Consider the following 10,631-nt stretch of genomic DNA (forward strand, 5'->3'; position numbering starts at 1 on the left):
TCCCATGTTGCCCTGTTTGTGGTAGTCTTAAAATTAGTTGTGCTGGGTGTAGAAGGCAATCTCCAATGTATTCAAAAGAGCATGTGAAGGGTGACAACTGTAAGGGAGGATCTGCACATGGTACATGTGTGGGGTGACAACTGTAAAAGGTTGAGCACGGAAGTCTCTCCACAGAAATCCACACTAAATAATTGATGATATGAGTGGGGCTGATTCACTAAAGCAGTAGAGACTGTTTGCTTTGCAAAGTGAATGTTCACCAAGCTTAGTTATTAAAATGAAGTTAAAGAAGAACTCCAGGTATTTTTCAAACTACCCTTAGAGTGGGGCTGCCCCTGCGCTGCAAGGGTTAAGTGCTCATTTTGGTCTAGGGGCGAAAATAAAGAATATGCGCTAACTCGATCCTTGGTCCTGTGGCAGTCACCACTCACCTCTCTCTCCTTCCGCACTGCTTGTGGTATGTCCCTCGGCGTCTTCACGTCTAATTGACCTGCATTAGACATGATAACGTCAGTGGTTCTTAGACCGCCAGAGCTCGGTGGAGAAGAAGCTGTGGGGCAGCCAGGCGGGACAGAGAATCGGGTGAGTATTTCTTCATTATTTACATCCCTAGACCAAAATGATCACTTTATGAGTTACATTTTTTTCAAATGAACCCTTGCAGTGGGGTCACCCCCCCTCCACACGCACGGCAAGGGTTAATGTGTAAAAATCCTGACGTTCTTCTTTAAACTACCCAGTTATCTGCAAGTGAAATGAACAAACCAGTATTTTTATCCTGCATGTGATTGGATGGTCGAAGTAAATCCACCATATTTACAAAGCAGTGACCATCCTCTTTATCTGCTTTAATAAATCAACCTCATGGATGCCTTGCTTGCAATCCCTTACCCTTGCTGTTTGAAGCGAATGTAATGACCATTCGCCACTTTATATATAAGTGCTGTATCTTTGTGCATTTACTGATGCTCATTTATAAAATACATGTGTTCCTATGGACAGCTATAGCCCAGTAATTTTTATATTGATAATAATTGTCATCTTACTTCATAGTGATATATAGTATACACCAAACACATACCCTGCAATTCATATAGCGCGTCATAGACACTCATTAGAAATCTGTCCCAGGTCTGTGCAACAAATGGTGCAACTTGCAAGAGATTCATGTAACTCTCCGTAAGCTGGATATCAATCTGTTGCAGAATTGCTTTAGACAGAATTTAGTCTGCGACACAATACTTACACAATACTCTGCGACACAATTCACTGCAACATGGAAGACGTCTTATTTACCTCCACTTTCCTTATCACTAATATGGAAGTATTTTTTAATGAATTTGTTGCAGCCATAGCGCCAGAAAGTAATGTAAGCAAAACAAATGGCAAACACACTCATCAATTTGTTACCAGCTTTACAGCAAGGTGCACAACTTGTCTCACCGCTAAGGTTAAAAACAGGTTTAGATACACGTCTTCTGCAGTAAATGTGAAAGCCGCACAGCCGCGCCAAGGCACTTCTAGATAGTGTGGGACAAACCTGCACCCAATTTTATCTTTTGCCACATGTGCTCCAAGATGGAGACTCTCATAGTTTAGAGTTAGGACCGCACTATATAGAGGTGCCCTGGTGAGGCTGTGCGGCTTTCACATGTTCTGCAGAAGACGCGTGTCTAAATCTCTGTTTTTAACCTTCGGGTGAGACAAGTTTTTTTGCATGCTGGCTGGTGAGTGTGCTGGGAAAACTTTTTGCTGTTAGAATGTAATGTAAGTCACAGATAAAAACTACCAAACTTTGTCGCAGATGTCAAAAATAGCAAGAAAACTGTCAAATAGCTTTCATGAATATGGCGCAGGACTTTGTAATACAACCATAATGCCAGAAAAGTGTTGCAAAACCTTTATTGAGTTGCCCGTATAGTCGTCAAATTAGGAGCAGAGCATAGTGAATGTGGTGAAAGTAAGTTGAAATTCACTTTGCAAAGAACACCCAATCATGTGCAAGGAAAATAAAATGGATCTTTGCTTACACGATCGTATAATTGAAATAAACACAGCTTTGCACTCATTTACTACGCTAAGTATACATTCACCTTGTAAAGAATACCCAATCATGTGCAAGGGAGATTTGACGATTAAAATAAACACAGCTTCACCCTCATTCACTAAGCTAAGAAAACATTCACTTTGCAAAGTTGCAAAGTGGAAATTTACATTGCAAAGTGCTCACACTCTGCTCCTTTTGTAAATCGGCCGCATCGATGTATTCATGTACTTCTCTGAAATGGCTTTTCTCAAGCTCAGAAAAAGCAGTTAGGAGTAAGTGGAAAATGTTGACAAGAAAGAAAAGACCACTTTTTGTCCTCTAATGACTGTTACAGGAAAATAGAGTGATTTTTGTTCTATTGCACATTGCGAAATGCAGGATTGAGGGGAAGTGAAAATCAGTTTTTCTCTTGTTTAAACGGATTTATGAAACGTAAGGATGAATAAGGCTATAGATTGGTGCCTCTTTATGTATTGTGGTCTGGATGAAGCAAGAATCTGGTTTGCTGCAGAAAATGATTTGGATGTTTTAGACAAAAAAAATAAGGCTTTTGTCTTGCTCAACGTGATGAGAAACCATAATACAGGGAGTAAAAAGGGGAACCAGTGTTCCCCCCACCCTCCATAAAATCCAAACTTCTGCTTTATTCTTTCTTGTTTTTAGCTTATAATTGCCCTCCTAATCATGGACAAGCTGAAAGCTGCAGTTCTACAAAACAGTTTGTCTCTAAAATGGATACATTTATACCTGCCGACTTCCTATCTCATCCGTTTACCTCAAAGGGCTGCTTTGCAGTAATGTGCATGCTAACACACGTTACCATAACTTGTAGCAACACGCGTTATTTGCATTGGTGGGATGCGGTGCTATTCATTCTGAATGGCACCCCAACATACCTTGCCGATGGACATGCATTGCATTGTGCTGCCAGAATGCTACATGCACCTTTTTTTGGAGCATTCTGGTATGTTAGGCAACCTGTTGAAATGAATAGGTGGCCTATGTATTCAATGCGTCTTAACACACATGCATTAATGAGAGGCAATAGCGTGAATGGGCCCAAAGTCTGTAGACAAGGGGCACGCCCAGCACTTTATTTCCTTTATACTGGCTTTTCAAATAAAAAATTTCAATAACTACGGGGTTGAACGGGGCCAGGTTCACACTTGCATGATCCGTGACCGCGTGGCAATCGTGCATGAAACCGTGCAGTCACGGAGTCGCACACCACCGCTGATCGTGCTGGTGGTGCCATTATTTTCTAATGGCACACCAGTCGTGTTGGGCAGATCGCGCAGTGTCCCTCCACGATTCCGCCCGTGCGATCGCGACAAAGGTCACAACAAAAGGTACATGTAACTTTTTTCAGCGTTTGCCGCGCGGTTGTAAGCCCATTGAAATCAATGGGGCTGCGCAGCAAACGCTGTGTGAAAGTGCACACGAGCGGGCAGTCCTGAAGGTTTTAGAGTCGTCACACATTTGGTAGTTAAAGGGCTTTATTAATAACATTTCTGCCTTGAGTATGGCTGGGTAGATGCCAGGAGCACGGCACTAGAGCCCCTAAATGGTGCTGATGAATATAGAAAATTTTATGAAGAAGCCAATTTTTTGGCCCAAAAAAGCATATTTAGTAAATTTTTGCAACACATGCACATTTCTCCATTTTTTGTTGTAAAATATGCAAGTACAGCCAAATATCTGTTGATCTGAAAGAAATCCAACAAGTTGTTAACTTCCTGTGTGGAGCTGACAACTCTGCCTCTGCAGCACTCAAATCCCAAGCTTTGTCAGCCCTGCACAGTTCTCCCCTGCTGGACTCCAGAACACCTACTACTCATCTGCATAACATATGTGCAAACACTGACAGCACTGGTTGGGATTTCAGTTCACCGGGGGGCAGAGTTGTTAGCTCACTACAGGAAGTTAGGAGCTCCCTGGATTTCTGGCAGATCAACAGGTATTTTGCTGTACTTGCAGCATTTACAAAAATACAATTTGGGGCAATGTGCATGTATTGCAGAGATGTACTGATTTTGTTTTTTAATTTTGCTCAGAGCTATAATGCCTTCTCCCAGTTTATGATGATCATGCAAAATAGTCAGTGTATATATATTTATGTCTTGCCGCTAATATAAGTATGTGAAACATTTGTGTAAGTAGTTGTTAAACTGGATCTTATGCAGAGGTATACTCTTTGCAAATAAGTCATACGATAGTGGCGGATAGTATGGATAGTAGTGGTGGATGGTATGGATAGTAGTGCCAGATGGAATGGAAAGTATGGCGGATAGTATGGATAGTAGTGGTGGATAGTGTACATAGTAACAGCAGATGATCTGGATAGTAGTGGCAGAGGGTATGGATAGTAGTGCCAGATGGAATGGAAAGTATGGCGGATAGTATGGATAGTAGTGGCGGATAGTATGCATAGTAACAGCAGATGGTCTGGATAGTAGTGGCAGAGGGTATGGATAGTAGTGGTAGATAGTATGGATAGTATGGCGTATAGTAGTGGCGGATAGTATGGATAGTAGTGGCAGAGGGTATGGATAGTAGTGGTAGATAGTATGGATAGTATGGCGGATAGTATGGATAGTAGTGGCAGAGGGTATGGATAGTAGTGGTAGATAGTATGGATAGTATGGCGTATAGTAGTAGCGGATAGTATGGATAGTAATGGCGGATAGTATGCATAGTTGTAGCAGATGGTATGGATAGTAGTGGCAGAGGGTATGGATAGTAGTGGCAGAGGGTATGGATAGTAGTGGTAGATAGTATGAATAGTATGGCGGATAGTAGTAGCAGCGGATAGTATGGATAGTAGTAGCAGATGGTATGGATAGTAGTGGCAGGTAGTATGGATAGTAGTGGAGGATAGCATGAATAATAGTGGTAGATAGTATGGATAATATGGCTGATGGTATTGATAGTATGGCGGTAAGGATAGTAGTGGCGAATGGTAAGGATAGTATTGGCGGATAGTATGGAAGCAGCAAAGCTTTTAGGTACATGGAGTGTGCGTACGCATCGTGTATGACACTTAAACAGTTTAAAGAGAATCTCTGTTGAGAAAACATACAGCAGCTATGAAAAAGACTTGTACAGCTGGAGTTCACTTACTATTCATCAGCACCCCATGGACACCCATTCAGCTCTTATTATAATCTGTCACTGGCTGGACCTGATAATAGGTGCCCCACACACCATCTACAGAATCCATTTTTTTTAGGTTTTGCAGGTTGGGATATTTTGCAGGTTGGGATATCTTTGGTTCACCGACCTTTAAAGTGAACTGGTCCTTTGCACCTCTGTGCTAGCTCTCTCTTTATGTGAAGGAAGTAATGACCCATCCCCATGCCCACATTGCAATCCTTGCGGCACTTCTAATGTTACTCCCCTTTCCTCTTCCTCAGCCTGTAACTGGAGTAAAGGAAAAGCATCAGACTGATGTGCTCATTTCCTGGTCACTCTACTCTCTCCTCCTATTGGCACATAAGCACAGCAATACAACTGACTGACTCCTTGTGCTGCTTCTCCCATTCCTATTCTGAGCTCTTCTGTACAGGGACTGCAAGAGGCTGATCCAGGTCAAATTCAGGTGCTTAGACTGCTTGCACTTAAATACAGAGCTGCATTAATTGTGTCTTTCATGTCTGCTCGGAGTTCATCTTCCAGAAGGTGAAAGTGTTAACTACTTGGGGGATCAGACGTCTTTCAGAAAAGTTAGATTTCATATCTGTATTTGCAGAGGAGACTTCCCAGCCAGTGCAGAGCTATTTATAGACCCGATGTCATTATGGGCTTCTCCTGGGGACAATATTGGTGTGTTTAGGCCTGAAGTAGCCCCAGTTGGGCTGAGTTTATCTGTGTGTGCAGCAGTGTGGCTGCCAGATTGTTATCAGCCCCTGCTTAGAACAATGGCACACCGCAAGCTGCCAGCATTGTGTGCTGCCTGTTTTATGTCCACGTCCTGTTTTCACTTAATGTAAAACACCTGCTGAACCGGGGTGACATTGCCCGCTACTCTCCTCTGCAAAACTGCTGTATATAGAGTGCTAGCTCCACAGGACAAGGCTGCCAGTATTAATGTGTACTTTCTCTGTATAATATATTCATTTTACCATGATGTCCATGCACTGCTCAAATTCCAGCCAAATCCTGCTGAAGTGGCGAAAATTCAAGCCCGGCCGGCACCACCTGACTCAACAAATGTCAACTTTTCATTTGTCTAAGGAGCCGGGTGGAAAATTGTTGGCACAACAGGGACTGCGGTCAATCAGTTGCAGTCATTATTCAGGCAATCGGGCAGCTGTGGGTGCCGGCTGTCCGAATACAGTATCCTTCAGGGGAGATTCTCCCTTCTGTGCTGTTTAGCATGGATGGAGGGATACATTAGAACAAGGGTGGGCAAACTCTGACCCTCCAGCTGTTGTGGAACTATAAATCCCATGAGGCTTGACACAAAACCCGGGTGACACCATTGGAGGGGTGTCATTTTGGTCACTCCCTATGAAAAGTCGGGCACTCGGCCATGGACTGAGAGCCCAACAGTGTCAGGAGAGAGGAGGGGACCCCGGCGGCATACCTCATTCCGTCGGGTGAACGTCCCCTCCTCCTCTTCCGGCGTCCATCAAGAAAATGGCGGCCGGCAGGTGTCAATTAGATGGTCGGGCATGCACGATGACATCATCGCGCAAACGCGTGGTGACGTCACATGCATGTGTGATGACGCCACCGCGGGGTGTCACTCGGTCTCCGCTCCTGGAAACTCCCTGCCGCGGGATTCCCCTGAGGCTTTGCAAGATTCTCACAGCCACAGGCATGACTCCCAGAAACAGATCCATTGTGGGATTTGTAGTTTTACCACAGCTGGAGGGCCAAACTTTGCCCACCTCTGTGTTAGATCAAGCCACAAGTCTATGCACGTGTGTGTGTACATGGCTTGCTGAGTGTTGTAGTTCCACACCTCCCAGAAAACCAGTTTATGTGAATCTGAAGGTTTGACAAATTTACAATCTTCCATTGAACGCAGATCCAATCACTCAAATCTCATATCAGCCTAAAGTCCGTACTAAAGTCATTTTCAGTATTTGCAAACCGGCAACTTTCATTAAACAATACCGGGTGATCCTGCCATGAAGGTCCTTGCTCAGACACTTCTTGTTATGGGGTGACAACGCTCTGTACCTGTGTCCTATTTGTTCTCCTGTGTTGTCATCCTGCTACATGGGCTTCTGACTGAGACTACAAGCAGCTGAGCTGATGCACATTGCACAGGCATGGTCCACTGTTGTTACCGTCAGGAAATCTGCCCTGAGAAATGTCATGCAGCCATCCCTAGAGTGCATGTAGACAGGGAGTGGATGCAAAGAGGCTGCAGGAGATCAGCAGTGCTGAGCTGCAACAAAGGATGATATAATGGTGATAAAAGTATTTAATTGAACATAGGCAATTGTTTATGATCCATGGTGCTTTAGCAAACTATATGCTGTTCAGTTAGTTTCTACATCTACTTCCTAATGTTCCTTCAGTTTTTCCTTTGACATGAATTGATATCATGTAATATGTTTAAGCCCATACATTCTTGGGGGCTATGGCGGTAATATGGTGGCTGCATTAGTTAGAACATTTTCTGGAAGTACAGGACACTACCTGTTGATCCTGATATAAATCAAGTGTCTTCCAGTAACGTCCTGTGAGCTGAGCTATAACCTCAAACCATGTTGTCAGCTTTGTCAGTTAATATAATGAGATGAGGTGAGGGGGAGGTGCCTGTAGTCCAAATCAGGAGAGCAGCCTATGGTGACAATGCTGCTTGGGTATTTTGCAACCACTGGAGCAGCTGCTGAATACATAAGCCAACAGCGGGGATTCCTCCTTCCATGCAGAAACCTGAAGAAAAACAGATATGTTATTGAATTGGGGTAGAGCTGGGCCACCTCAGGACCATGGGCTCTGTTTCAGAAGGTAGAGCTGAGCCAACCCAGGAGCATGAACCCTGTTTTAGGGGGTAGAGTTGGGCTAACACAGGACCATGGACTCTGTTTCAGAAGGTAGATCTGGCCCAAATCAAGACCATGGACGCTATATCAGCCAGTAGAGCTGGGCAGCCCAGGACCATGGACCCTGTAACAGTGGGTAGAGCTGGACCAACACAAAGACCATGGACCCTATATCAGTGGGTAGTGCTGGGTCAATCCAGAACCATGGATCCTGTGTCGGTAGGTAGAGCTGGGCCAACCCAGGACCATGGACCCTGTTTCAGAGGGTAGAGATGAGCCAATGCATGACCATTGATCCTATACCAGTAGGTAGATCTGGGCCAACCCAGGACCATGGGCCCTATAGCAGCAGATAGAGCTGGGTCAACCCAGGACCATGGACCCTGTATCAGTAGGTAGAGCTAGGCCAACCCAGGGCAATGGACCCTGTATCAGCCAGTAGAGCTGGGTCAACCCAGGGCCCTTGACCCTGTATCAGCTGGTAGAGCTGGGTCAACCCAGGACCATGGAACCTGTATCAGCAGGTAGAGCTGGGTCAACCCAGGATCATGGACCCTGTATCATAGGTTCCTCTGCTACCGCTATGCCTGCACCACTATTTGTACCATATGCACTAATCCCATTTTTCTTCCTCCAGGTCAAGGTCTGGTTTCAGAACAGGCGCATGAAGTGGAGACACTCCAAAGAGGCACAAGCACAAAAGGACAAAGAGAAGGAAGAGTCAGAAAAGACAGAGGTCCCATGCCCCGCGGAAGGGGACCTTGACAGGAGCAGTAGTCCTTACAGGACAGAGGGGGACAGTGACAGCAGTGACTCTGAATTGCTGGACTTAATGGCCAGTGACAGTGAACGGACTGAGGTCACCTCCGAGACTCAACAGACCAGTGTCATCAAATTGTCCCCAGCCACCGACCCCTCCACGCCGCAACCCCCCCCCTGTTCAGAGACTGCCACACCACAGAGCCCGCCCCAACATTAATCCAGCGGACCCCGGATGACAGACTGCTTTGTTGGATTATGGTCCTCTCTGGATACTTCATTTAAGACACTGTGAAATTATTCTCTGGGCGGATTGTCTTCTATGGACGATTGTACCACTGGGAACATTTGGAGGAGAGCACACAACTGGCGGCCAGTGCATCGCAAACACTTTAAAGGGCCACTAAACATAACTCACCAATCGGTTTATTTATCAGAGCTTTAATGGCATCCACTGATTAACACGTGCAAGTTTCAAGTCAGAACAGAAATATTTAAAGCTGAGCTACAGGCAGATATAGAAGACACACGTTTATGCAGCTCTATATTCAATAATACATCGTTAAATGTATTTATTTTGAAATGCAAGCAGTGTAAGTACCTGAATCTGGGTTTGTATCAGCCTCTTACAGTCCCTGTACAGCAGAGCTCAGAGTGAGAGAAGGAGAAGCAGCACGAGGAGCCAATCCATTGTGCTCATGTGCTAACAAGGAACACGTTGATAGGAGGAGGAAGCAGAGTGACAAAGAGATGTGCTCATCAGTCTGTTCCTTCTCCTTTTACGACCTGAAAGTGTTACTTAACTGCAGCAGAGAAAAATCAGGTCTTCTTCCCTATCAGACAGGACTGTGCTGTGAGCTTAGGACTGGTAGGGCATACATGTAAATCCTTTGGCAGGTAAAACAGCTATATATATTGAATCTGTGTATTTAGCTATTTGCCTGGAGTTCAGCTTTAAAACTAGGCTGCAATGAAACTTAAACCTTAATATGCATACAGGGAGCTTAGTGTTCCTGCTCGGTACTCCAGTTTCTTGTTGGTCATCTTAGAACCCCAGCTTGCCATGCAGAGGAGGAATTCTCAAACACGCCCATTTGTAGGCTTATTGTTGTCTCTCACATGCAGAAAGGCTATATAAAAAAGTAAGTGTCTGCACACTTTAACCCAACCTGGATGTTTTTTTGCGGCCATACATTACAATGTGCCTCGCCATGAAAAACAGAAAGTGAGGGGTCACCTTGCGTTTTCTTGAACTGCACCCCACTGAGACCCAAGACAATCTCTCCACACTGTCCTTAGACCAGGAGGCTGCATGACAACGTCTGTATTAAATATTTCATTTTCTGTGCAGACATGGACTTTTCTACAAATATCAGTGAATGTTATTGGCTGTTATTTTTACATCTAGCTCTTCCATTGTATGTTTATTGGCCCTTTAAACCTGCAACGCCAATGCCGCCACACACCATCATTTTGCCATATACAAGTGCCACAAAATATTTACTCCTTAGACTTTCGCTTTTGTGTGTGCATATGGCAGAGGTTTCATGTGCAGAATATGTAGCATCATCCAGCAGCACGACAAACGAAATACATAAATAAATTAAAATCAATAAATGAATAAATAAATGATATAACTGTAAGAGCGTTTACAATGATTTGTCATGCAGCGGGGCACAGTGTATTCCTAATTGAAGGCTTTATTATTACAACTTGAGATGTAAGGGCAAATTATTGGTACTGTAACCAGTCAGTTATTGAAACACAAGCTGGATTTCGAAACATTTGTTTGCAGCCTTTATAACACAATTACTGAGCTGTGT

The 10,631-nt window shown here is 44.3% G+C and overlaps 1 protein-coding gene across 2 annotated transcripts in view; it reads left to right on the forward strand.

Annotated features, from left to right (window-relative positions):
- The window catches only part of HLX (H2.0 like homeobox), a 17,844-nt gene extending 8,570 nt beyond the window's left edge, over positions 1-9,274 (forward strand). For both annotated transcript variants that reach the window (XM_018572059.1, XM_018572066.1), the window contains one exon: positions 8,687-9,274. In XM_018572059.1, the coding sequence (XP_018427561.1) occupies positions 8,687-9,028 (342 nt within the window). In that variant the 3' untranslated portion in view covers positions 9,029-9,274. The remainder of the gene's footprint in view (positions 1-8,686) is intronic.
- Positions 9,275-10,631: the final 1,357 nt, after the last annotated feature.

The sequence above is a fragment of the Nanorana parkeri genome, unplaced genomic scaffold (assembly GCF_000935625.1).
Source record: "Nanorana parkeri isolate BGI_ZX_2015 unplaced genomic scaffold, ASM93562v1 scaffold43, whole genome shotgun sequence".
Lineage (NCBI taxonomy): Eukaryota > Metazoa > Chordata > Amphibia > Anura > Dicroglossidae > Nanorana > Nanorana parkeri.